The 26,916-nt window shown below is 34.3% G+C and overlaps 4 protein-coding genes across 4 annotated transcripts; all 4 read right to left on the reverse strand.

Moving 5' to 3' along the window:
- Positions 1 to 7,659: 7,659 nt before the first annotated feature.
- LOC124451284 lies at positions 7,660 to 10,425 on the reverse strand. The gene is made up of 3 exons (XM_047001907.1): positions 10,226 to 10,425; positions 8,716 to 9,462; positions 7,660 to 8,205 (listed from the first exon to the last, which is right to left on the reverse strand). Exons 1-3 carry the CDS (start codon positions 10,337 to 10,339, stop codon positions 8,083 to 8,085), a joined length of 984 nt encoding a protein of 327 aa, XP_046857863.1. The 5' UTR covers positions 10,340 to 10,425; the 3' UTR covers positions 7,660 to 8,082.
- A 1,600-nt stretch (positions 10,426 to 12,025) lies between these two features.
- LOC124451275 lies at positions 12,026 to 15,706 on the reverse strand. The gene is made up of 4 exons (XM_047001898.1): positions 15,502 to 15,706; positions 13,685 to 14,407; positions 12,744 to 13,331; positions 12,026 to 12,577 (listed from the first exon to the last, which is right to left on the reverse strand). Exons 1-4 carry the CDS (start codon positions 15,613 to 15,615, stop codon positions 12,269 to 12,271), a joined length of 1,734 nt encoding a protein of 577 aa, XP_046857854.1. The 5' UTR covers positions 15,616 to 15,706; the 3' UTR covers positions 12,026 to 12,268.
- Positions 15,707 to 16,096: 390 nt separating this feature from the next.
- On the reverse strand, positions 16,097 to 19,197 carry LOC124451277. Its single transcript, XM_047001900.1, has 4 exons — positions 18,849 to 19,197; positions 17,863 to 18,588; positions 17,010 to 17,597; positions 16,097 to 16,798 (listed from the first exon to the last, which is right to left on the reverse strand). Exons 1-4 carry the CDS (start codon positions 18,966 to 18,968, stop codon positions 16,550 to 16,552), a joined length of 1,683 nt encoding a protein of 560 aa, XP_046857856.1. The 5' UTR covers positions 18,969 to 19,197; the 3' UTR covers positions 16,097 to 16,549.
- Positions 19,198 to 21,899: 2,702 nt separating this feature from the next.
- LOC124451279 lies at positions 21,900 to 26,359 on the reverse strand. The gene is made up of 5 exons (XM_047001903.1): positions 25,507 to 26,359; positions 24,607 to 25,332; positions 23,646 to 24,360; positions 23,073 to 23,101; positions 21,900 to 22,834 (listed from the first exon to the last, which is right to left on the reverse strand). The coding sequence occupies exons 1-5, from the start codon at positions 25,624 to 25,626 to the stop codon at positions 22,754 to 22,756; spliced, it is 1,671 nt and encodes a 556-aa protein (XP_046857859.1). The 5' UTR covers positions 25,627 to 26,359; the 3' UTR covers positions 21,900 to 22,753.
- Between the last annotated feature and the right edge of the window lie 557 nt (positions 26,360 to 26,916).

The following is a 26,916-nucleotide window of genomic DNA, read 5'->3' on the forward strand; positions in this document are numbered from 1 at the left end:
CTCACGCAGACTAAGACAGAAGCCATGTATGGTTTCAAAATTTACTTTGAACTTATTTAAAACGTACCCTCAAATCTTGTAGAATACCCACTTAAGTCTCTAATAAGTGTCGATTGCCTGTCCGTTGAGACGGATGTTTCAATTCAAAGCAGACAATTCTTTGACTAGCTTCGTCTTCTTAATTCTATTTTGTAGCTTTTTCGCTGAGTAATTTGAAATAAATGCACATTTGCTCGCATCAACGCGTTGACTGTTGAGCGTTGAGAGAGTGAGACCGTAGTGCGGCTAACCAGTTGGTCAGTTCTAGTCTTAATTTTCACCAAACCCTGCGGTATTGTAGGCAAAAATACAACCAATCAAAACACTCGCATTAGAGAATCCACTGAACTCTTTGCCACTTTGCATTTAATTGATTCAAGTCATACTTGAGTTTGAGAAAAATTTTAAATAGTTTGCGAGGAAATAATCTAGTGAAAAAGCGACCGAAAAAAATGTGACAAAAGTGGTAGCAGCACCGCTTCATGCAAATGTAAATACAAAGAAAGTATACCCATTTGGCATTTACCAAAAAATTCTTGCGGTGCATAAAATTCTTGCGCCAATTTAATACAGCTCTTGACCGTCGCCAGCTTAACATTGCTGGAACTTAACAGGGTGTTTTACTATCCCTGTCTTTTACTCCGGAAAACTATGGTAGTCAGCTCAGATAACTGTGGACAACTGCACTGGCTTGGGTCCAGCTGTTGTTATTCATCTGGTATCCCAAACTGTAGCATTAGTCAATGTATTGTATTGTAAAGGTTAAATTGCCGTAAAGATTATTATCGACTAGTTTTTACTGAATGCTTAGATGTGGTTTATTCCTGGTGTAAATTCTAAAAGTCTACATTTTTTCTAGTTTCAGAGCAATAAAGTTGCTTTAAACAGCATTGTTATATCGAAACTTCTGCGTTTGATATGTAATTGAAAATTTTGCAAGGGCGCCCTGAGTAATATATGAAAACAGAGAAGTGAGATATAACAATCCCTCCCACCCACTCCAGTTATGTTATGTTACGTTTTCTTTTTACAGCAAATGGTTGAACCCTGGAGTACCATTATATTTTTAAAGATGCAGATCGTCGAGGTTAGTAAAGTCCTGTTGAAAAAGACTGTTGTGTTTATTCTGACTGATGTTTCGACATTCTAAGTCATTTTCAGTTGTTGTTCTGCTCACAAGAATCTCTGTTGTGGACTTGTGGTGATCTGGAAGAACATTTATTTGAGACTAATTTATTACAGGCCATTATTTTCACCCTACTATTGTAGTTTTTCTTTAATAAATCTATTCAATAATTTAACATGTTTATGGTATTAGCTTGATAAATTTGCTCGCTGATTAGGAACTGAAGTAACGTTACTAGGTGAATTAGAGTATGACGTTGTATTTTAATTTAAAAGCTTAGTCTTCATCAGCTGTGTATTGCAAGTTATGAGGAGTAAAGCGGTGTTATATCTCACTTCTGAGTTTTTATTTCGTTTGGTAGCTACATAATAGCAATTGCAAAATTTATATAAAATCTTCACTGCGTTGATGAAAATGAGAGATGAAATTATTTATGGAGTGAAATTGGTGACAGCGGCAAGATGGCTGTGAATTTAGACCAAACAAGAATAATGCACGATCTGCATTATTTGCCATCAAACCAGCTTTAAAGTAACTCTTTAGTTAAAACAAAACGTACCTCAAATGGCACGTAACAGTAGGAAGATTTAATCGCTCTGTTTACATTAAAGTTGCAAATATACATATATATATACATCAAAGATAAAAGTTTCTCCGAATTTTAAATGATTTTTATTGAGCTTTCGACTCGTTTACTTCGAGCCCTCATCAGAATAAAGAAATTACTACTTACACGTGCTTTTTGCTTGTAGACGCTTAGAGCGTCTAATTGAATTAGCGGGTGGATTAATGTGATTGGATGGGGTGGAAAGCGTTGCCATGGGTTTTGGTGTATTGTTAATATAATCGTTGTTAATATTATTAGAATGTAATGTTGTAGTTTTGGAGTTGTTTGTAGTTTTTTGTCCTTTTTCTTTAGTTGTGAGTATATGATGGGTATGTCGATATGTCTGTTTATTGTGTCGTTGTCTTTACTGTAACAAGCTTTAGTACTTTAGCTTCTGTCCAGTTGAATGTGGGGTTATTTCTGTGGGTATGTTCTGCCGGTAGTGAGTTCGGATCTCGTCGTTTTATAGCGTTTTTGTGTTCTGTGAGTTATGTTTCGATTTTCTTTGATGTTTGTCCTATGTATTGCTTTGAACAGTCTTTGAACGTCTACAAGCAAAAAAGCACATGTAAGTAGTAATTTCCTCATTCTAACGAAGGCTCGAAGCAACGAGTCAAAAGCTTAATAAAAATCGTTTTATACAATCCGGAGAATCTTTTATTTTTATACATATATATAAGTATATAAATTGATAGAAGAAGAAAATACACAAAACTATATTTTCATCCCGACAAGCCTGTTTCGTGATTTCTCACTCTTCAGGGGATAATATTAAATGAATACAAAAGCATGTGCTAGATTATATATACAAGAGAAAGTTAGGGTATAGTTAAGATAGAATTACATAATATGTTAGGTGTACAAACGTACACCTAATAAAAGTGCCTTGTGTTTATGGCGACAACAGGAGATAAGTTCGTTACGTTTGTTGAGTGATGATAGTTGTGGTTGGTAGGTGATGAATTTTTCTTTCAGGCATAAGTTGCATCTTTTGTTGGCGCTGTTGTACGGTTTGCTGTGAGTAATAATGTTCCATCAGATATCGTGAGCGATGTTGTTGTCTTTAAGTGTCCATATGTGTTTACTGAGTTCCGTAGAGTTTCTTAGTTCTTTGTGGCGGAAAGAGGCAGTGTGATTCCTGTGTTGAGTCTTAAATTCGTTTTCTGTAAGTCCGATGTAGGTCTTAGTTGTGTTAGTGTCCAAACGTTAAACAGTTGCTTGATAGATGACAAATGATTGTAGGCAGTTTCCGTTAAGTGGGCAGATTTTGTTTCTGTCGGCAGTTGCATGTTTTAGTTTGTGTATTTTTGTCATTTATGGTGTCATTAGTACTGTCAGGTTCTCTCAATATGCGTTTGTTATGGTTATTGATAATATGTTCCATATTGTTCATGCAGCTGTAACTCAATTTAATTTTGTTGCGGTTAGATAGTTTTCTGAGTTTGTGGTCTATGAGAGAGTGCTTGTCGATTAGTGAAATGAATTTGTAGCCAATGTTTGTGCTTACGTTCTTGCCAGAGACGGATCTAGGATTTTTCAAACATTAGTCATAAAACGTCGGAGGCGCTCCACACCTGGGAGGGTCTGAGGCATTCTCCCCTGAGAAACTTTGTATTTCAGAGCCTTAAAAATGCCATTTTCAGCGTTTTAGAGCAATACAAAATGGGTTTTGTGGGCATGGTTTTTGCGTAAAAACAACACATTTTGACAACGTTTTTTTCAAAAAAAAATGAAGTGAACAATACTTGAATGTTTTGCCAAATATTTAGGCTCATTAGCATGTCTAGGAACGTAAAATTTATTTTACAATCATGCTATTCAAAAACAGATATAGTCTTTAAAAATTTCTACCAAGTTGTCAGGCATAGACCCCCCTAGAGATCCGCATTCAAACCTCTATGTGATGATTTAAGTTAGAAATTTGGTACTACAAGTGACAGTTCATAGATATAGAAAAGCTCAGACTTCAACCATGCAAGTTTATTGTAACCCTTTACCCATCTCCACATCAGTGCCGCAAATTCACTTTCTGAGAAAACACTCAAAATTTTTTTCTGCCAAAGATTAAGCAAAAACTATCAGAGTGAAAATTTGCAGTTAAGGACAGCTTTATGCCATAAATGTTTATTAGGCATTTCACTAGACTATTATCTTCTGTAAATATATGCAAGGTGTGCTATATAGCAATCACTAGTAGCATTGTATTTGCAAATACAAACAGAATGTAACCAACATGTCTTTAATTATATAATTACACGAATGTTAAAATTGGTTCATGTGTCATGCTTACTGGTTATGATAAATATCTTTTCATAGGATCAAAGCTCGTTTAAATGTAAATCTGAAATAATTTAGTTTAGAAATTATAATGATCATCAGAGAAATTACTTAGCGATCATGAAAAATACTTTGCTGTTTTGCCAAATTTCAAGGTTTATCTGCATACATAGAAAGACATTTTTACTTTATAGAAAATGCTTTTCATACATCAATAGCCCTTTGGAATTTATGGCAAGCAATCTGGTATGAGCCGTAGATTAACACACCTTTACATTTCTACATGAGGTGCTCAGTTAGAAAAGGGGACAATGTGTGACATGGGACAACATTTCATGTATGTGAAATACTCAGGTTTAATACCATTCCAGTCAAATTGTCCAAATAAAAAGCTTCATGGATATGACAACTCAAAATCACAGGTTATAGTAAACAGCTTCTCATGTAATCAATGTTAGTTTTCGCAAATCTTAAACAATATGTAGTATAACTGTCCAATGATTGAATGATCAATGATCATAAACTGAAAAGCCCCAAACATTTGTTTATGATAAAGTAAATAATAGTATGGCGCCTTATGGCCACAGATTTTTTGTCCATTGAAATATATTTGCAGGAATGTAGGATTTCGCTGCCATACAACGGCCACGATTCCCCAAGCACTAAAGAAATCATAGCTAAACGTCCTTCGTCAACAACAATTTTAGAAGCATCAATCTGCTTACCATGCGCCATATTAACATAAATCGCATCACACACTCGGAAAACAGAACAGTTATTTTCCCAGTTATATATTCAGTGAATGAAGTTAACTTTAGGGAATTAGGGAAGAAAGGAAGTAGACGGACCAAAATGAAACCTTGTCAGGGGGTCGATTAAAGAATAAGATATTGATGAGCATTCTAGAATTAAATGTTTTGTTTGTGGCCACAACGCCTGCATGATTTGCCACGATGACTGTGGACAACATACATGCAGGTAGCGCTGTGTTCACCGCCATTATAACCACGGATAACTTTCACGACTTGTGGAAGTGAAAAAACGTTAACAAAATTTCTTAAGGAGTATGAATCTTCAGTCCATTGTAACGTATTTAGCATTTCGTCTTCCATTTTTGATGACGTTTCTATTTTGATGTATTCTATCTGCCGTTGTTTAAAGAATTCTTCGACCGTTGCTTTCACTAAGATTATCGATGTCAGTTTCCTTCTCTGCTTAGGACTCGATTCAAATCATCGCTTTCGCAAAAGTGATGACACTAAAAAATAATAGTTACTTTACTTCCTACGCAACACTAGGCAACACGGAATGCTACAGAGCGCTGAAAGAAAATATAAACTCTCTGCTGAACAGGTTGTTCAAAAATTTCATATTTTGTAAAATCTCACTTACAAATACAAAAAAAAGTGAACTTTTTTGAGAGGAAACAAAATTTTAGAAGAACAGAACAGTTTTGCTCGTTTGAGTGAAAGCGTTTAAAGCATTTGGGAATTTAATCATGCATAGACATCTTGCATGTTAAATAAATATAAATCTTTGAATCGTCAATAAAATATATTTGCCTGATATTTCACTAATTAATAACAGCGTCAAAGTTTGTTAAGCCATTTGCCAAAGTTTCTCTACCAAGGTTTTGCTCGCAGGATAACTAACTTTACAAGGAAATCCATTCATTTAAAGTCGCGTACAGGATCTTGGTCATCGATCCAAATCAAAACAGCGAATGCCAAATATGAATAATTATAAGCGTTTCCATGGTGATAGGAATGTTACATTATAATGATTAATTTGATTTTCCGATCACTAAATTGAAACTTCAAGTCTTCTAGAATGAAAGAAAGGGCTATTTTATGGTTAATATTCCTTGTCGTATAAAATGGAATTCTTGGCATAGTCCCAGTATTGAAAAATTTATGCTCATTGAGTGTCTTTAATTCTCACAATACAGGAAAACCTTTCACGTGAAAGTTTATTTCTGATTACTCTCTATTCACAAAGATTTTTTGTCACAGAAGACAGATGGAATAGTAATGAGTGCCAACAGCTATAAAGAGCAATCATCGAATTTGAAAACTTTGGCTTTAATATTTCGTTCATTCCACCACAAATTGTCACATTTATATAATTAACGTTGTCCTTCTCGGCGGCCGTAAATTTTTGGTTTTTTTATCCTCATCACACAGAAGTGAAATCTTGGCATAGTCCCAGTATTGAAAAATTTATGTTCTTTGCTTTAAACTTTTTTGCACTACACGAAAACCTTCCAAATTTGATTATTTTCCTTTTATAGAAATTTATTTCACTTTCGATAAAATAATATAAATAAACCACAATTGAACCCTGATACAATGGAGTTCAACCCAAAAGCATAGAGGCAAAAGTTGCAAAAATTGCGGGTGGAGAAATTGCTGAAAAGGAACAGTCAGCAGTGGCCACTGATATATATAAAGACTGGATAACGCAATCTAATTCTGGTGCCAAGAAAATTTTGAAGCCAACTTTGAGAGCGGCGGCCATATTGAACTATCCACTTCTAGTATATATTTTATAATAAATTTTTATCATATTTTATATTTTTGTTATTTTCTCTTTCAGAAATCATAATAAAGGATTTGGCATGATATCTAAAAGAGAAAATAACAAAAATAAGAAATAGGATGAAAATTGATTATAAAATATATACTAGAAATGGATAGTTCAATATGGCCGCCACTCGACTTCAAGTCAAGCACTAAGTGTGTTATCCCGTTTTATACATATCAGTGGCAATGACGTACCAGCCCGCAAATTTGGTCCTGCTATATTAATTTTTCTGTGCTCGCTCAATGCAGAAACAACAGATTTCTACAGAAATGAATAATGTTAATTATTTAAAATTTACATATAAGTGGACCAAAATTTGCGGGGCTGGCTACGCCACTGACAATCAAACAGGAACAACTAAAACATTCAGAGTTGAAAAACCAATGATCAAAGGCAATAGCTAAGTTGAGACAGTTATGCTTGTGAACGTAAAGTGTTACATTTGAGTTACAGTTGACCGAAGTTATACAGGATGTCTGTCTGAGAAGTGAACGTATATCTTTGACATGAACATTCATGGCAAAGCGTGTCGGAGATATTATGTTATAAAAATAAAATAGAACTTAGTACTCGTGAACAGCACACGTGAACAGTACAATTGCTACAATACACGTGATAAACAAATTTGAGAGCTTGGCAGAATTACCAGGTGGTCTGGGCACGAGATAACCCAGAAAAAGTAGATAAAAAGTAGCCAATTTGGCCAAAAAGAAGCCAGACTCGAGATTGGCTTGAAGACAGGGTGAAGCATTTTTTGGGACGGATCTCATTTTATTTTGTATTTTCTATGGAAATATTTAATAATTGAATTATTTTGCTTGAATTCTAATAACAATATGGAGGGCTGCCGGTTTCGAACAACATTTCCGGAAAAAGTCTTCCACAAACCGCAATATAATATACGGCGGCGAAGTTATCGTACCGGTTTTTTAGAGAGTTCACTTGTATAACGTCAAATTTGAGTCATATTATTTCTGGTGTTCTCCTCCCCAGTCTTTGCTCGTCATATTTAGCAATGAATGAAAAATTTTGTCTGTGAATTTATTTTGTCATCAATTTATGTGTTTCACTCAAATAGAAGCAAAAATGACCCAAAAATAGAAAGGTTGCAAACAAGATTTTTTGTTGCCAAACTAATATAAAATGAGCCAAAACCGAGATTTGCGCTCTGTATACACCAAGCTGGCCACCATGGAGCTTTGTCAATTTGTCATTTATGACAATAATGAAAGAGACATTATAATAAAATCTTTAAAAAATGACATCGTTGGAAATATACATAGAAAATTTCAACAGTGGGGAAACCAGCTCTCAAGTTTTGGTCCTACTATGTAAATTTTAGATCATTATCATTATTCATTTCTTTAGAAATCTTTTGTTTTTACAGTGAGTGAACATAGAAAAATTAACATAGCACGACAAATTTGCGGGCTGGCTACGCCACTGAATTTCAAACATCTTCCAAGGATTCTCCAACATCATCGCTTCCATTTTTGTTCTTTTTCGACCTCTTCAGGAGAAACTCTCCGACAGGTATTGCTCTAACAGCACACGTTTTGCCAGCATCAAATATCTGTGAAAATAATGAAACACAATTGCTTCAAAAATCGTTTATACATTTGCACCGTATGTATGGCAACATCACGATTTAGCTTGAAGAAAAGAGCTCCTTTAACTTTTATCAAAAAGCTAAAATCATGCATCATCTATATTAAAACGCCAGAAAGATCATGCATGTTTAAACATTTTTAACTATTGTAATACATAAACTCGTTCCCAGGGTTTTTTGTGTACCTCATTTATGGTGAAGGATAACAACAGTGTAAAAACTGATTGGTTTTAACCAATGAATAACCATATGAATAGTTAAAGAAACCATAAAAATATTGGTTAAAGTGGTTAAATGCATCTGAGGTAAACAATTTTCATGGTTATTTTAACCAATCAGTTTTTACAGTAAAGGCATACATAAAAACGTAGTGTAAGACAGTAACAATGCCAAGTAGCCAAACAAATTCATGACTTTGATGCTTTAGTTCTACCATTTTACACATAAAAGAAACATATTAAGGCAAAAATATACCTCGCAAGGTCCAATTATTCCTTTAATTTTATCAACATTCAAGCGTCCATGGACTCCATCCAAGAACTGAAGGTACGTTGGATCATTTATTGTGGTCTCGGAGGGTGGGACCAAGGAAATGTCGAGGTTAGCAGGAAAAGTCAAAATTATTCTGCTATCTTCCTGCCACCTGGAGGCTATAACAGTTTGCAATGTGACGACCTTCTTTAGTGTAACGAAACTTTTAAATTTGGTCTGTGGCTCAAAGCGAACCAAAACAGGTAACTTGAATCTTTCCTGTACTTCAGCAAGAAACATTAAATCCATGGTGACATCTGCTACTTTTAAATGGATCAGTTGATGCATATCAAACCTCACATAATATTTTTCCTTGTTCAAACAAACCAAATGCTTTCTTGAAATATCAAATTCAACAACGTCTAAACTATCTCCGGCGCGATAAATTTCGTTGTTGTTCAGACAGTTTTTAAGGTTGGATTGAACGTAAACTTTGTCATATTTGTCAGGGAACATATTTTTTAAGACCTGTGGTAATGTCGCGTCATCTAAAAATTTTTCATATTTCAAAATACTTCTTTGTTTTTGACACTCGATAACTTGTTCCGAGAGGTTTAATGGAATTTGAACATCTTTTCCATCTTCTGTTTGCGCCAAAAAACATTGAGTTTCTTTAAGAACATGCATTTGGAGAACATCTCCTTTGGATAACGACGTTTCTTTGCAGCTCCCACAAAAACCGCGCTTAATCTGCGTTTGAAAAAAAGTAGTTTAAAAGAAATCAACTTTTGCGTATTTGGTATACATGAATACTCAAGAAAAAGTTTTTTCAGTTCACGAGCTAGTGGTTAGATATTGTGTTCATACTATGTATGTATTATATTTAAACTAGTATACCTAAATGTTTACAATTGCTGCCTATGTATGTATGAAATGCAGTCATCCTTTCGAAGAAGCAAGATCTTGCTTCTTCGGAATTTGTTTTATATTATACTTCTTTCAATTGTCGGCTGGTCATGGTTTTCAGTTATCCTTTCGTTAGAACATTTTGAAAAATCATTCAAATAGTACCATTGATTTACTTAAAGCTAAAAGCCAGTGAGAATAGATGCGCAACTGGTCAAGTGCATAAGCCGAACACTCTATGCACCATAGAGCGAATAAAATAGTGTGCTGAATAAACCATTATTTTGGCGTGCCATTTTAAGCAAAGAGCTTGCTGCTAAAATTTTAAACACAATTTTTCACACCGCTTCGTTTGCCATGTGAATGTCCTGAAAATACTTATTTGAAGACATATATTTATACATAGAGCGACTAATCATAAATCATGGCAGACATAACAAGTACTCAGTCTGCCTTATATTAACTACAATTGCTATAAATTATGATTAAAATATGATTAATACAGTTCACGAAATAAACAGTTAACATTACGATATAATACAGGAATAGCATGCAGCTCTTGAACAGCCAAATGGTTTACATAATTAAAAACTTGAAGACGAAATACCTGAACCATTTGAGGAAGCGGATAAAATTGATGAACAAAATCGATAAGAGAATATTCGTGATCACTCCAAACAATTTTGTAGGATGAGATGTTCAGGCTTTCGTGACTATTCATGGTATATATGATCCAAAACTTTTGGTGCTTTGAGTAATCCGTTTGAATTATTTACCATGTCTTTCTACAGACATTTATTCTCAAGAAACAAACACTTTTTGTAAGTGAAACACAAAAATGGATTCTTTGTATTTCCCTTTTAAAAAATTGCTTGCGTTACGACATCATGTGGAGTTTTTGTATTTTATGAAAATTTTTTTCATTCCGACATTAAAATGTATTTGTATCACCAAAATAATGTTCAGGTCATGACGTCAGATATCTACATACTACAAATTACAAAAATTTCATGGCTCCCCTTTTTTGATAAGGCCTATCTTTTTGTTTTATTAAAATCAAACGCCATAAATCCTGAAAAATGAAATAAAGCCTGTTCTTTGTTAAAAGTTCAAATTACAGTTCACATTAGAATCAACATCAACATTTGTTCTCAGGACACCCACTAACCTAGAATATCTACATCTATATACATGTAATAACCTAGAATATCTACATCTATATACATGTAATGTCATAGAATATCTACATCTATATACATGTAATAACCTAGAATATCTACATCTATATACATGTAATGTCATAGAATATCTACATCTATATACATGCAATAACCTAGAATATCTACATCTATATACATGTAATGACATAGAATATCTACATCTATATACATGTAATAACCTAGAATATCTACATCTATATACATGTAATGACATAGAATATCTACATCTATATACATGTAATGACCTAGAATATCTACATCTATATACATGTAATAACCTAGAATATCTACATCTATATACATGTAATGACATAGAATATCTACATCTACAAACATGAAATGACATAGAATATCTACATCTATATACATGTAATGACATAGAATATCTACATCTACAAACATGAAATGACATAGAATATCTACATCTATATACATGTAATGACATAGAATATCTACATCTATATACATGTAATGACCTAGAATATCTACATCTATATACATGTAATAACCTAGAATATCTACATCTATATACATGTAATGACATAGAATATCTACATCTATATACATGTAATAACCTAGAATATCTACATCTATATACATGTAATGACATAGAATATCTACATCTATATACATGTAATGACCTAGAATATCTACATCTATATACATGTAATGACCTAGAATATCTACATCTATATACATGTAATAACCTAGAATATCTACATCTATATACATGTAATGACATAGAATATCTACATCTATATACATGTAATGACATAGAATATCTACATCTACATACATGTAATGACCTAGAATATCTACATCTATATACATGTAATGACCTAGAATATCTACATCTATATACATGTAATAACCTAGAATATCTACATCTACATACATGTAATGACCTAGAATATCTACATCTATATACATGTAATGACCTAGAATATCTACATCTATATACATGTAATGACCTAGAATATCTACATCTACATACATGTAATGACATAGAATATCTACATCTATATACATGTAATGATACTGCCGTGTTAAAACAGTTCACATTAACACAAAACGTCTTAAAATGCAAATTTGACGTTATCATTATGTATGTTGCATTTTGGGGCAGGGGGATATTATGGATATCAAGGCGTGCATAAAGCCCGGGATAGAACTATCCACTAAATGGCGGATTTTTAACCTGTTAAAAAGGTGCTCGTATTTTCTTAAGGAAATGAAGCTTCGATAACTTTGAATCGATATCTTACTCCATTGATTTTACAGTTTAAATTGTGGCTTTTTGCCTTAAAGAAAACATTGAAGCGTTTGAAAATATTATGATCAAGTAGATAAGGCCACAAAACCTCTCACAACAGTCCACTACGTAGTAATCCATTGGCCAAAATGTAGCTCATGTTTTTAACTTTATATTGTCATGATGGAAATATTAAAGGTCTCCAATTGTTCATGACAGCTTTTCTTAACTTCATAGCATGAAACGAGGGCATTTTAAAATCATTTATCAACATGTTCTCGTTCATATCTACCAGCAATCTACCATCGATTTGCTCTCTTTTAAACATATCTTCGTATTGCTCGAGGTTTAACTCCCTTAGCAGTGAACAGACGTCCTCATTTGAGAAGTCTTTTATACTTCGACAGGTATGATGTCGTTTAACGTCAGGTGATTCTTGCTTCGTGGTTAAAGATGTCTCATTCATATCTGGAATGTCAATGCAATCCTAGACAAATCAAGTGACGATAAAATTTCAACTCTTAAAAGCATCAATTAAAATGATAACTATTCCATTCGTGATGAATTGGTATTATTTTAATCAACAATGAAAAATACTAATTCACACTCAACCGCTTTGAAATACTTTTGTATTTACGATTCTACATTATTACCTGAACCACATTGTCAGGATGAAGTTGCTCATAAATTGTTGAAGATAATGGACAGGAAGTTTCTCTCTCCGTAGGATTTACTAATTCTGCCTGGAAAACATCGATATTTGAGACTTCTTGCTCGTTCATAGCTGTCATTGGTACGTGGTGATAATGTGGTATGCTTGCATTTCTCCTGATGGACTCGTAGACATTTTCTGTAGGTTCAGAAAAATCAGGAAATTTTTCCTTAAGAAAATTGGTACTCATGTGAGGTGACGCATCGGTACATCGATTGTCCCTATCCTGATTGGTCCACATAGCCTCGTGAGACCTCGAGGAACTATCGGAGCCCTGTCGATAATTTTCCAACTTTTCAAGGACATCCTTCGGGCATAAGTAGCCACTAGCATCAGACGGAAATTCTTCCGAAAAATTTCTATACGCAGATTGTTCATCACGTGATTGAAACGAATTGTTGTTCTCTTCAAACGAATCGATCCTCTCGCTGTCATTTTCGCTTTTATTTCCCTTGTCTGTTGGCCTATCCAACAGAAAAGCTCCGACAGGTATTGCCTTAACAGCACAAGGTTGGCTGACATCGCATATCTGTTAAAATAATGAAATAAAAACAAATTTCTTTAAATTTGCTTTTACATTCAGCGCTGTGCAGCGCAATATTGCCATTTTAATGAGAAAAAATTCATTTAGTTTTTATAGGAAGAACAGTATGCAAAGGTGATGTATATTTTTAATATTACGACTATTGTCAAGTAACATCTCGTTCCCAAGCCTTTTCTGTTTCTTTCTCGTAATGGTAAAGAAAGAAAAGGCATAAAAGTGAAACGTGATGTAAGACAGTTCTAGAATAGCTATACAAAAGTTCGTGTCAAGACAATTCAGATCTACCATTTTTTACACCAACAAAACATTTAAGTGCAAAACAAAACAAAAATATATACCTCGCAAGGCCCAATTGTTCCTTCAATTTTATCAACATTTAAGCGCTTGTGCACTCCATCCAAGAGCCTACGATACGTAAGATCGTATATCGTTTCCTGGGAAGGTGGCACCAATGAAATCTCGAGGTCAGCGGGAAAAGTCAAAATTTTCCTACCATCTTCGTGCCAGCTGGAGGCTATAACAGTTTGCAAAGTTATAACTTTTTGTAAAGTGACTAAACCTTTAAATTTCGCCTGTTGTCCAAACAAAACAACCACAGGTAAGTTGAATCTTTTATATATTTCGGCAAGGAAAAACGAAGCTGTTGTGATATCTGTGACTTTCATATGAACCAGTTGACGCATACTAAACCTTACATAAAGGTTTTCCTTGTTCAAACAAACCAATTGCTTTTTTGAAATATCAAATTCAACAACATCTAAAGTATCGCCAGCGAAATAAACATCGTCATTGTCCAGATAATTTTTCAGGTTACTTTGTAGATGAACTTTTTTATACTTGTCAGGGAACAAATTTTTCAAGATCTTTGGCGATCTCACTTCTTTAAAAGATTTTTCGTAACACACATTGACTTTTTGTGAGAGGTTTAATGGAATTTGAACATCCTTGACACATTCTGTTTGCGCCAAAAAACATTGAGTTTCTTTGAGGACGTGTAGATGAAGAATATCTCCTTCAGATAACGACGTTTCTTCGCTGCTCCCACAAAAACCGTCCTTAATCTGCGTTTGAAAAGAAAAATAGTTAAGAAATTACGTACAGAACGCTTCAGACAAACGTTTAGTCAGTTTACGAGGATATGGACGCTGTTACATTACAGTTCATTCACTATGTATGTAATATACAAACAATATACATTATCCTTTAACTATAATATCATCTACAAATATGCAAAAGAACATACGTTTCAACATCAGATCACTACTGATGAAGACACTAGACTGGAGTATATAAGGACTCCAAATAAAACATTGGATCACTCCTGATAAAGTCTGGTGACTAGAGTATATAACAACTCAAGTTTCGACATAAGATCACTACTGATGAAGACACTTGAGAGAAGTATATAAGAACTCAAGTTTCAACATCAGATCATTCTTCATGAAGATACTAGACTGGAGTATAAATGGACTATAAAGTTTCAACATAAAATCAACCCTGATGAAGACAATAGATTGGAGTATAAAAAGACTCAAGTTTCAACATCAGATCACTCCTGATGAAGACACTACACAAGAGTATATCAGGACTCATGTTTCGACATCAGTCACTCCTGATGAAGACACAAGACTGGAGTATATAAGAACTCAAGTTTCAACATCAGATCGCTCCTGATGAAGAAACTAGACTGGAGTATATAAAGACTCAAGTTTCAACAACAGATCATTCTTGATGAAGACACTAGAGTGGAGTATAAAAGGACAATAAGGTTTTAACATCATATCACTCCTGATGGAGATACAAGACTGGAGTATATAAGAACTTAAGTTTCAACATCAGATCACTTTTGATGAAGACACAAGACTGGAGTATATAAGAACTCAAGTTTCAACATTATATCATTCCTGATGAAGACACTAGACTGGAGTATGTAAGGACTCAAGTTTTAGCATTCGATAGCTCCTGATGAAGAAGTAACGTACATTGAATAGTGTCGCTAAGTGTTAACATCACTCAATTCCTGTTGAACACATCATCATCAATAAATCAATAAATTTAATTCATGATAAATGATTAATAGAAATGGCAAGCGAATTCAGATTAAAAATAGTCATGCTATATACTATACATCATCGAAAACTTAAAGACGACTTACCTGAACTATTTGAGGAAATGGATAAAATTTAACAAAATCGATGAGAGGAAATTCGCACTTATTCCAAACAAATTTATAGGATGAAAAGGAATTCAGACCTTCGTAAATATTCATGTTACAAAATCCAAAACTTTAAGTTTCTCTGCGAAATGAACTATGGTGTTTTGAGGAAGTCGTTTATCAGATTTAATGTGCATCTTCTGACTTCCACCGACATATAAATGAGCAGGAAATAAATACTTTCTTAAAGTGCAACACAGAGATATTTTATAAACTCCATAATTGCTCTATTGGCAATCGTACAGTGTGACGACGTCATGTCGTGCTTTTATAATTTATGAAAATTTTCTTCATTCCGACATCAAAATGTACCACAAAAATGTCATGACGACAAATGTTTGTATGGCACGAAGCTAAAATTTAAAATTACGTTTTTTCAAAAACTGAAAACTTGGAACGATTTCATATTTAGAATTTTGTTAAAATCTTATCGAATTCGAACGCCATATTAGTGATTCGAAAGCCATATTGGTAAATCAAACTCCTTCTCAGACTCAGTAAGCTTGAATGCGTAGTTAGTACATTAGAACGCATATTTATGAATTAGAACGTTATATTGAAGAATTCTTAGTGAATTCGAACAAATCAAATTGCATGGTTGTCACTGAAATCTGAGATGTCTTATTTTACGAATAATTTTTCGCACGTTCGCAATTTGTCAGATTTTCAATGATGTATCCAACTTTAATCACAATAAAAGGTAAAAAAAATACTTTGTGTAAGCTGTCTCGTTTAAAACTGTTGCTTCCTTTAACTAAAAAAACGTATAAAACTCAATACTTAAGAGACGACAAAACTACTATCTCCGCTATCAACAATTTGATGTCGACTATGAGGTAAAGCGTTTAAAATTTAGTACAATGTTCAAACGTGGTCAGGAGTCAGAATTCTTGATGTTAAAAGTTTCAGAATATCGTATGTACCAGAATACACTCGTGTACATGTAACTTCGCTGTCTCAGTCCTTCACTATCTTTGAATCGTTCACGTCAGAAATTTTCTTTCACGGCCTTCTGTAATTCCAACACATGAGCAGAAGTCATTTTAAAATATGACTTTAACATTTCCTCGTCCATATCTCTAAGGATCTTTCCATCAACCTGTTCTTTTTTAAAGAGGTCACAGAATTGCGAGAGATTTAAATCTTCTAAAAGATTACAGACATCGTTGACTGTAACTAGTGGCTTGTTTCTTCTTACAACATTAAGTATTTGGTAACCATCAGAGTCAACTTCCTTCTAAAAATGTGTGAAAATAACAAGACCAAAATGTCGACATTAAAGTAAGAAATACAAAACGGAAGAAAGAACTCATCAACATTCGAATAAGGAACAGGGGGAGTGTTTTAGAGTGTAAAAGAGATTTGAAATGTGTAACAAAAAAATGACTGTTAAAGTCGTGTAGCGTTGAAAATCAGACAATCTCCATAGAGATTTCTATGGTTTTTACCTTAGAAACAGGACGTACTTCATCATACATCTCCTCTTCATTAGACGATTTAACGTTTTTATAAGGAAATTCTCCCTTATTTGACAATGTTTCAGTGCTAAAGCGATCTTTCTTGCAGCTGAACGGCGACTGTTCATGAGGTCTTGTGGGTGAAGGACATTTTCTGTCTTTTCTTAACTCGCTGATGTTGGAAGGTAAAGATTTGGATGTAGATTTTGATAAGTTTGAAGTGTGTAATGTTTTTTGCTCATATACTGCAGATCTAACTTGATCATTAGCAGCAACATCTTTTTTTTTATTCAATGTGTTTAATGATTTCCCGTTGACTGATGGTAACATCAGTTCACATACATCTTTTGATTGGCTAGATGGATCTGCTACGTAATGGTTTTGTGGTGTCAACGCTGACAAAAAAGATTTATCCGACATTGTTTCGTACGTCCCTTCAGTATCTTCGCTTTGCTTGGGTTCATTGTCATCTTTGTGTTGCTCAATGCTGCTCGACGTAACTGTCTGGTTAGGATTTTTGAAATGAAACACGGAATAAGGAACGGCTTTGGTGTTTAACTCTTCGATGGTCTCGTACATCTACCAAAAAAAAATTTAGAGGAATGTTAAGCATATCCTTCTCTACACATACAACCCAATACAAGCTTAGGAACGATTATGTATCTCAAAAAACTCATCATCATACACTACACCTCTCAGGGAGATAAATCACTGTGATTCATAGTCCACAGCAAGCCCTGGCAAGACTCTAGCACCACAAACCTTCCCCCCCAATATGGACAGAACTAATAAGGTAATAAGAAGCAGTACAAGCTGAGAGAAGCGGAGAAGTCTAAAATTGTACCTCGCTGTCCTTTAGTTCTTTATGAACGCTTTCCATGTGAACTTCTTTGGTAATTCCATTAACGTGCTTTTGGTACTCATGGTGATAAAATATATCTTGTGTTGGGGGGCACACTGTGATATCCAGGGTCGATGGGAAAGTCAGCAGTGATTCGTATTCTTCGTTTCCTAGAGACGCCACTACAGTTTTTATGCTTACAATTTCTTTAAAATGAATCAAACCTGGCAGCTTCTCGTGTCGCAAAAATCGTACCGTTAGGGGTAACTTGAATTGGTGATGTACATCAGCGAGCACAAAGGAATCAATGGTTACATCTGTTACCGTCAAATGAGAAATTTGGCCCATACTGAACCGGACGTAGAAATTTTTCTTATTCAAGCAAACCAATTGCTTCCGTGAAACGTCAAATTCCATTACCTGTAAAGTGTCGCCTGCAAGATATATATCTTTCTTATCCAGACAATTTTTAAGGTCGCGTTGAAGGCGAACACTTGAGTATTTATGAGGAAATAGTTCGCCAAGACGTCCGGGTGACTTAACATCCTTTAATGATTTCTCGTAATAAACATAAACTTTCTTTGATAAATTCAAAGGAATATTTACTTCTTTACCGTATTCAGTTGAAGCGGTAAAGCATGGAGTTTCCTTATAAGTATGAAGTATGAGAACGTCTCCTTGTGATAACTCTATGGCTTCTTCACCCTTGCCATACCAACCTTCGCAAACCTATTTAGAAGCGAGTCATTAAAAGCATCCATTAGCAGAAATATTGAATAGCTTGCAAATTAAACAACGCAGAATAAGATATTTACAAGTAAAACCAATGAAGTGAATAATTATACTTAAAACAGTTCTTTTAAGAACTATCAACTTATTATATTACTTTTACCATTCACTATGGTATTTGCTATCTTTAGAACTATTTTAAAATATATTGTACAACAAATGAAGATGGTTAAGGAAAGCCTAAAGTAGCTAATAAGTACCTGAACCATTTGAGGAAGAGGATACAATTCAATAAAATCCTTGAGAGGAAATATGCAATCGCTCCAAGCCATATCCAAATTGGAACTTGCATCAGAGACTGGCTCTTGATTATCTTCCATATTTACAAAAATATCTTGACGATCACTTTATCTTCTTTTGTAAAGATCAATTAAACACTTCACAGTCCAAAGCATTAATGTTAAGTATGTTCTTGGAAACTAGGGAAGTCAAATTTGATAAAATTTGTTGCGTTTATAGAATAGAACGCGGAAGTATTATAAAAATGGAATGAACGCCATGGAGATGTTCGTGTGACTATTTCACGCAGTGACAAGTCTAGAAGAGTGTTATTCAATTATCAACCAGAAACAATGCGACTGATATGCAAACTAAATATTTTTACATAATAAAAAAGAATGTCAAAGGTTCGTGTTTAATGTCAACAGTTTCTCTCTACACGGTAAACGTTTTTAATATACAAAATACTGTACAGTTACAAATACATACAGTTTGAGTTACAGAAAACTCACATATGCCCTTAACTACAAGTAGGTTTATTACGACGAAAGACTTGCTTGAAAACAAACAGCGCATCAAGAAGCTTGCAATCTAGTGATAAAAGCTTTAATTTCGTCAGCATACTTGAACTTGAAAAATCTAGAAATTTTTACATATTTGTTAGATTCTTGAGTAAACACAGCTGCAAACACATTTTATTGCTTTTAGCGTGTTGCAGTCTCCTCCTCTATTCACTGACGGAAGGTCTCCAATTCTCGTTAACAGCCTTCTTTAATTTCTGTGTGTGAAAAGAGCTCATTTTAAAGTGTGATTTCAATATTTCGTCGTCCAAATCACGAAGCCTCTTTCCGTCGACCTGCTCTTTTGTAAAACGGTCGCAGTATTGCGAGAAATTTAAATCTTTTTAAAAACTGCAGATTTCGCTGACGGTGAAGTCTTCAAGTTTTTTGACAAGTGGCTCTGTTCTCCTTTCCCCCTTGGGTATCATGTACTCCTTAGATTCCATTTCCTCGTCATCCTCCCAAAAATAGGGGGGGGGGGGAGAATGGTAAGATCAAAATTTCTACAAGCGTTGATAAAAGATAAAAGTTTTCATCAAGGTTGAATCTAGTAGTTAAGTAGGAGAGGAAAATTTGGGAAAGAAAGCGAAGAAGTTTTGAAATGTAATAAAAACAGAAATAAATTGATTGTTAAAGTTCTTTAGGCTACAGTTGAAAGTATGACTAGTGCACAATGTAAAATTGTTTTTTCATATCACAAAATACTTACAGATTTGTCTTTTCAAGAACGTTTCTGTAGAAAAGGTGATAATATTTACTGATACGTATCGATTTTAATGCAATAAGAATCAAAGGTAGTGATCTTATGTTTAAAGTTGAGTCCTTATACACCCAAGTTTAGTGTATTCGTCTGGAGTGATTTGATGTTGAAATCTGAGCTCTTATGTACTCCAGTAGAATGTCTTAATTAGAAGTAATCTGATGTTGAAAGTTGAGTCCTTAAATACTAAAGTCCTTATATACTTGAGTCCTTATATACTATTATTTTTTCAGAGAGTGATCGTACAAATGTGAAAGAATCTCTAAAGATAATCAAGTTTTCCGATTTCTTTTCTAAGTTTCTTCATGATATTTTCATGATGTAAATTTGTAATGAATTTGCAAACTATCTGTTTTCCACAAGATAACCATAAATAGTAATTCATGTTCATTGTTTTAAGTGATGAATCTTATCACAGAAGTATGGAGTGTTTACAATGAATAATGAGTAAATTACAGGTTGTTAAACAAGTTATGTGACAATGATTAAACAAAAGCATTGCTTTGATAACAATTTGAAGTTTCAAAATATAGGGAAGAGAGACAAGAAATTGTATGGATTCTTCGCAGAGTTTTCGCATGGACCCAGAATCGGTTTGGGTGTTGCTTCATGTGACGAACTTTCCAATCAAATTTTACTTTCATGCCAAACTCTCACATAAACTTTGCCATCTGTACATCAGATGGTAAAAAAGTTATCAGGAAAAAAAAATTATATAAGCGATATCGGCATAGTAATAAAAATTACATGTAGTATTTCAGGTTAGTGCAGGTGTTGGTTGGTGTTGACTTAGGTATAAGGATCTCTAGCGATAGTGATCTTCATAGTCAAGTTCTAGTTCACTAACTAACTTTAAGATGACTTCCGCTAAGACTGTCAAAACATCAGTCAACATCAACACCAACAGTCCTTCTAAGGACTTGACTGAGTCACACAATCCTCATCTGCACATTGAAGGATACTGCAGGGTTAAAACCAGTCATTGCTCAACACAAATCCTGTTAAAATACATGTATGATGTTGCCACTATGCGTGCTGCATATTTGGGCAAAGGGAAAGGGGGGGAGAGAATCAGACTATCGGGGGGCGGTTGCATGAAGCTGGATGTGCTGTTCACTGGATAGATGATTTTTTAACTTATATCAAAGGGGTTTTTCTGGAAAATAAAAATTTGATAACTTTGAATTGACATGTTTTCTTTATGACACTGAGCTGTATATATATATTTGCAGATCACACTGCCTCTTTCCCCACAAAAACTATGAAACTCGACCGAGCTTAGTAAGCACATTTGGACCCTTAAAGATAGCAACATTGACCACGACATCTCATAGAACATCATCACACACAGTAAACCTTTGCCTCAAAGAAAATTTTTCATCCTCTACCAACCATCCAAATCATCCCTCAATATACGCAACGAACTTGTTTCTCTTGTCGCCATAGATCCAAAACACTCCTATGTAATTTGTAACTATACAACTTAATTAATACACTAACTTCTGTCATCCTGTATGTATATTTTAAGCATTTAAGTATTTATTCATTAAATCCCCTGAAGAGTGAGCAATCACAAAACAGGCTTGTCGGGATGAATCTGTAGTTTTGTTTTTTTTCTCAACACCACTACACATATATTTGCAGATGTGTATATTTTCACGGTAAGAGAAATGCTCTTAGAAACACTTTTTTCTACTTGGAAAACTGCTCAATTTTTACGAAACTTGGTAGGATTTTTATTTAACATGGAACTACAACATATTGGTGGATTGAAAGTTTAGATATGCTTGCAACTTTCGAAAACGTAGAAAAACCTTCAACATTTTCCAGCAATACTATAAGTTTTGACTATTTTTTTGACATTCTGCAAGTTTGACTAATATTCAATAAAGTTAATAGTATTTTGAAAAACTAACGCAAGGTTTACTTTTGAAATTTTATAAATATAAAAATACCATATTTTTTGCATATTTATAGAACGCATATTGATGAATTAGAACGTTATATTGGAAAATTCTTAATGAATTCGAACAAATCAAAGAAATCTGAGATGTTTTTTTTTACAAATCCATTTTTTGCACGTTCGCAATTTGTCAGATTTTGCAAAGATGCATCCAAATTTAATCACAATAAAAGGTAAAAAACTACTTTGTACATGCCGTCTCATTTGAATGTTGGTTTCCTACACTGAAAAATGCTACGAGAATCAATACCCAAGCAAGAATATAACTACTATCTCCGCTATCAAAATTTGGTGTCGACTATGAGGTAATGCATTTAAAATTTAGTACAATATACTAACGTCGTTAGGACTCAGAATTCTTGATATTGAAAGTTTCAGAACATCGTATGTACCAGAACACACAATATCTTTCAATCACGATTCCTTTGGTTCGGGTCTCCAATTTTCGTTCACGGCCTTCTGTAACTTTAACACATGAAAAGCACTCATTTTAAAGTGTGAATTAAACATTTCTTTGTCCATATCTCTAATGATCTTCCCGTCAACTTGCTCCTTTTTAAAGGGATCGCAGAATTGCGAGAGCTTTAAATCTTTTAAAAGATTTCAGACATCGTTGACTGTTAATAATGGCTTGTTTCTCCCTTCAACCTTAGGTATTTGGTAACCATCAGAGTCAATTTCCTCCTAAAAAGGTGTAAAAATAACTAGATCAAAATGTTGACATAAATGTAAGAAACACAAAACTGAAGAAAGACCCCACCAATATTCCAAAAAGGAACATAAGAAGTATTTTAGAGTGTAAAAGAGATTTGAAATGTATAAAAAAAAATAAAAAATAATAAAATGGCGTTAAAGTCGTGTAGCGTTGAAAATCAGACTCAACACACAACGCAAAATATTCTTCATGTTTCAAAATACTCACAGATTCAGTTTGTCTCCAAAGGACCTTTTCTGTAAAAAATATGATAATGTATACTTATATATAGGATTTTAATGCAATAAGAATCAAAGGCAGTGATCTTATGTTTAAGGTTTAGTCCTTATACACCCAAGTTTGGTGTCTTCGCCTGGAGCGATTTGATGTTGAAATCTAAGCTCTTATGTACTCCAGTCTAGTGTCTTCGTCAGGAGCGATCTAATGTTGAAACTTTAGTTCTTTCATCCTCAAGTCTAGTATCTTCATCTGGAGTGATCTGATGTTGAAACTTGAGTTCTTATATACTCAAGTTTAGTGTCTTTATCTGGAGTGATCTGATGTTCAAACTTGAGTTCTTATATACTCAAGTTTAGTGTCTTTATCAGGAGTGATCTGATGTTTAAACTTGAGTTCTTATATACTCAAGTTTAGTGTCTTCATCAGGAGTAATCTGATGTTGAAACTTGCGTCCTTATATACTCCAGTCTAGTGTCGTCATCGTGAATGGAAAATTGTGAAATGATCACTCAATTACCACAGATATTTCATCACTAAAATTACGCATACAATGAAACATACCATTTTTATGTCCCCCAGACTCTTTGATAATTTTATCGTTTCTTTTATCATGGTATGATGGTGACGCTGAGCGACAGGGTCGATCATTACTAAGCAAGAGAGTTCCAGCTTCATTCATGGTATTAGCCTTAAAAACAGGACGTACTTCATCATACAAGTTGTCTTCATTTGACAATTTAACATTTTCATTAGGAAATTCTTCTTTATTCGACCATGTTTTAGTGCTAAAGCAATCTTTCTTGCAGGTGAATGGGGATTGTCTACGAGGTCCTGTGGGTGAAGGACAATTTCTATCTTCTTTTGACTCGCTGATGTTGGAAGGTAAAGATTTGGATGTAGATTTTGATAAGTTTGTAGTTTGTGATGTTTCTTGCTCATTTACTGCAGATTTAACTTGATTATTAGGAGCAACATCTTTATTTTCAATCGACGTGATTAATGATTTCACGTTGACTGATGGTAAGATCAATTCAGATGCATCCTTTGATTGGCTAAATGGATCTTCTACGTAATGGTTTTGTCGTGTCGTCGCTGACAGAAAAGGTTTATCCGACATTGTTTCGTACGTCCCTTCAATATCTTCCCTTTGCTTGGGTTCATGGACATCTTTGTGTTGCTCAATGTTGCTGGACGTCCCTGTCTGGTTGGGCTTTTTGAAATGAAACACGGAGTAAGGAACGGCTTTGATGTTCAATTCTTCGATGGTCTCGTACATCTAAAAACGAAAATTTAGAATGCTTAACATATCTTTCTATACACCTAGAACCCAATACAAGCTTAGAGAACGATTATGTATCTCAAAAACCATATCATACACTAAGCCCCTCAGGGAGATAAATCACTGTGGTTCATAGTCCACAGCAAGCCCTGGCAAGACTCTAGCATCTCCTATATGGACAGAACTCATAAGGTGATAAGAAGGAATACAAGCTGAGAGAAGCAGAGAAGCCTAAAATTGTACCTCGCTGTCCTTTAGTTCTTCATGAACACTTTCTACGTGAACTTCCTTGCTAACTCCATTGACGTGCTTTTGATACTCAGGGTGATGCAATATATTCTGTGTAGGGGGGCACACTGTAATATCCAGGGTCGATGGAAATGTCAGCAGTGATTCGTATTCCTCGTTTCCTAGAGACGCCACTACAGTTTTTCTGCTTACAATTTCTTTAAAATGAATCAAACCTGGCAACTTATCGTGTTTTACAAATCGTACCGTTATGGGTAACTTGAATTGCTGATGTACATCAGCAAGCACAAAGGAATCAGTGGTTACATCTGTTACCGTCAAATGAGAAATTTGGCTCATACTGAACCGGACGTAGAAATTTTTCTTATTCAAGCAAACCAATTGCTTCCGTGAAACGTCAAATCTCATTACCTGTAAAGTATCGCCTGCAAGATATATATCTTTCTTATCCAGACAATTTTTAAGGTCGCGTTGAAGGCGAACACTTGAGTATTTATGAGGAAATAGCTCGCCAAGACGTTCGGGTGACTTAACATCCTTTAATGATTTCTCGTAATAAACATAAACTTTCTTTGATAAATTCAAAGGAATATTTACTTCTTTACCGTATTCAGTTGAAGCGGTAAAGCATGGAGTTTCCTTATACGTATGAAGTATAAGAACGTCTCCTTGTGATAACTCTATATCTTCTTCACCCTCGCCATACCAACCATCGCAAACCTATTTAGAAGCGAGTCTTTAAAAGCATCCATTAGCAGAAATATTGACTAGCTTGCAAATTAAACAACGCAGAATAAAATATTTACAAGTAAAGTCAATGAAGTGAATAATTATAGTTAAAATGCATTGTACAACAAATGAAGATGGTGAAAGAAAGCCTAAAGTAATAAGTACCTGAACCATTTGAGGAAGAGGATACAATTCAATAAAATCCATGAGAGGAAATATGCAATTGCTCCAAGTCATATCCAAAGTGGAAATTGCATCAGAGACCGGCTCTTGATTAACATCCATATTTACAAAAATATCTTGACGATCGCTTTATGTTCGTTTGAAAAGATCAATTAAGCACTTCACAGTCCAAGGCATTAATGTTTAGTATGTACTTGGAAACTAGTGAAGTCAAATTTGACAAAATTTGTTGCGTTTATAGAATAGAATGCGGAAGTATTATAACGCATTCGCGAACGCCATGGAGATGTTCGTGTGACTATTTCACGCAGTGACAACTCTAAAAGAGTGTTATTCAATATCAACCAGCAACAATACGACTGATATGCAAACTAGATATTTTTACATAATAAGAAAAAATGTCAAAGGTTCGTGTTTAATGTCAATAATTTCTCTCTACCCGGTAAACGTTTTTAATATGAAAAATACTGTACAGTTACAAATACATACAGTTTGAGTTAAAGAAAACTCACTTATGCCCTTAGGTTTATTACGATGAAAGACTTGCTTGAAAACAAACAGCGCATCAGGAAGTTTGCAATCTAGTGATAAAAGCTCCAATTTCGTCAGCATTCCTGAACTTGAAAATTCTAGAAATTTTTACATATTTGTTTGATTCTTGAGTAAACACAGCTGCAAACACATTTTATTGCTTTTTGCGTGCTGCAATCTCCTCCTCTTTTTACCGACGGAAGGTCTCCAATTCTCGTTCACAGCCTTCTTTAATTTCTGTGTGTGAAAAGAGCTCATTTTAAAGTGTGATTTCAATATTTTCTCGTCCAAATCACGAAGCATCTTTCCGTCGACCTGCTCTTTTGTAAAACGGTCGCAGTATTGCGAGAGATTTAAATCTTTTAAAAACTGCAGATTTCGTTGACGGTGAAGTCTTCAAGTTTTTTGAAATATGGCTCCGTTCTCCTTTCCCCCTTGGGTATGATGTACTCCTCAAAATCCATTTCCTCGTCATCCTCCTAAAAATGGGTCAAAATGGTAAGATCAAAATTTCTAAAAGCGTTCATAAAACATAAAAGTTTTCCTCAAGGTTGAATCTAGCAGTTGAGTAGGAGAGGAGGATTTGGGAAAGAAAGCGAGGAAGTTTTGAAATGTAATAAAAACAAAGATAAAATGATTGTTGAAGTTCTTTAGGCTACAGTTGAAAGTATGACTAGTGCTCAATGCAAAATTGTTTTTTCATATCACAAAATACTTACAGATTGTCTTCTCGACAACGTTTCTATAGAAAAGATGATAGTATTTACTGAAGGACAAAAAATTAAATAAACGATATCGGCATAGTGATAAATTACATGTAGCATTTCAGGTTAATGCAGGTGTTGGTTGGTGTTGACTTAG

The sequence above is a fragment of the Xenia sp. Carnegie-2017 genome, unplaced genomic scaffold (assembly GCF_021976095.1).
Source record: "Xenia sp. Carnegie-2017 unplaced genomic scaffold, XeniaSp_v1 HiC_scaffold_24, whole genome shotgun sequence".
NCBI lineage: Eukaryota > Metazoa > Cnidaria > Anthozoa > Malacalcyonacea > Xeniidae > Xenia > Xenia sp. Carnegie-2017.

Coding starts and splice junctions, on each gene's coding strand:
- LOC124451284 (XM_047001907.1), bottom strand. CDS start 10,339: ATGAATAGTCACGAAAGCCTGAACATCTCATCCTACAAAATTGTTTGG. Junction 9,463..10,225: donor CGCTTCCTCAAATGGTTCAG/GTATTTCGTCTT, acceptor TTTCAAACGCAG/ATTAAGCGCGGTTTTTGTGG. Junction 8,206..8,715: donor GAATAATTGGACCTTGCGAG/GTATATTTTTGC, acceptor TTATTTTCACAG/ATATTTGATGCTGGCAAAAC.
- LOC124451275 (XM_047001898.1), bottom strand. CDS start 15,615: ATGAATATTTACGAAGGTCTGAATTCCTTTTCATCCTATAAATTTGTT. Junction 14,408..15,501: donor CATTTCCTCAAATAGTTCAG/GTAAGTCGTCTT, acceptor TTTCAAACGCAG/ATTAAGGACGGTTTTTGTGG. Junction 13,332..13,684: donor GAACAATTGGGCCTTGCGAG/GTATATATTTTT, acceptor TTATTTTAACAG/ATATGCGATGTCAGCCAACC.
- LOC124451277 (XM_047001900.1), bottom strand. CDS start 18,968: ATGGAAGATAATCAAGAGCCAGTCTCTGATGCAAGTTCCAATTTGGAT. Junction 17,598..17,862: donor AAGAACTAAAGGACAGCGAG/GTACAATTTTAG, acceptor TTTTTTTGGTAG/ATGTACGAGACCATCGAAGA. Junction 16,799..17,009: donor AAGTACGTCCTGTTTCTAAG/GTAAAAACCATA, acceptor ACACATTTTTAG/AAGGAAGTTGACTCTGATGG.
- LOC124451279 (XM_047001903.1), bottom strand. CDS start 25,626: ATGGATGTTAATCAAGAGCCGGTCTCTGATGCAATTTCCACTTTGGAT. Junction 24,361..24,606: donor AAGAACTAAAGGACAGCGAG/GTACAATTTTAG, acceptor TTTCGTTTTTAG/ATGTACGAGACCATCGAAGA. Junction 22,835..23,072: donor TTTGGAGACAAACTGAATCT/GTGAGTATTTTG, acceptor ACACCTTTTTAG/GAGGAAATTGACTCTGATGG.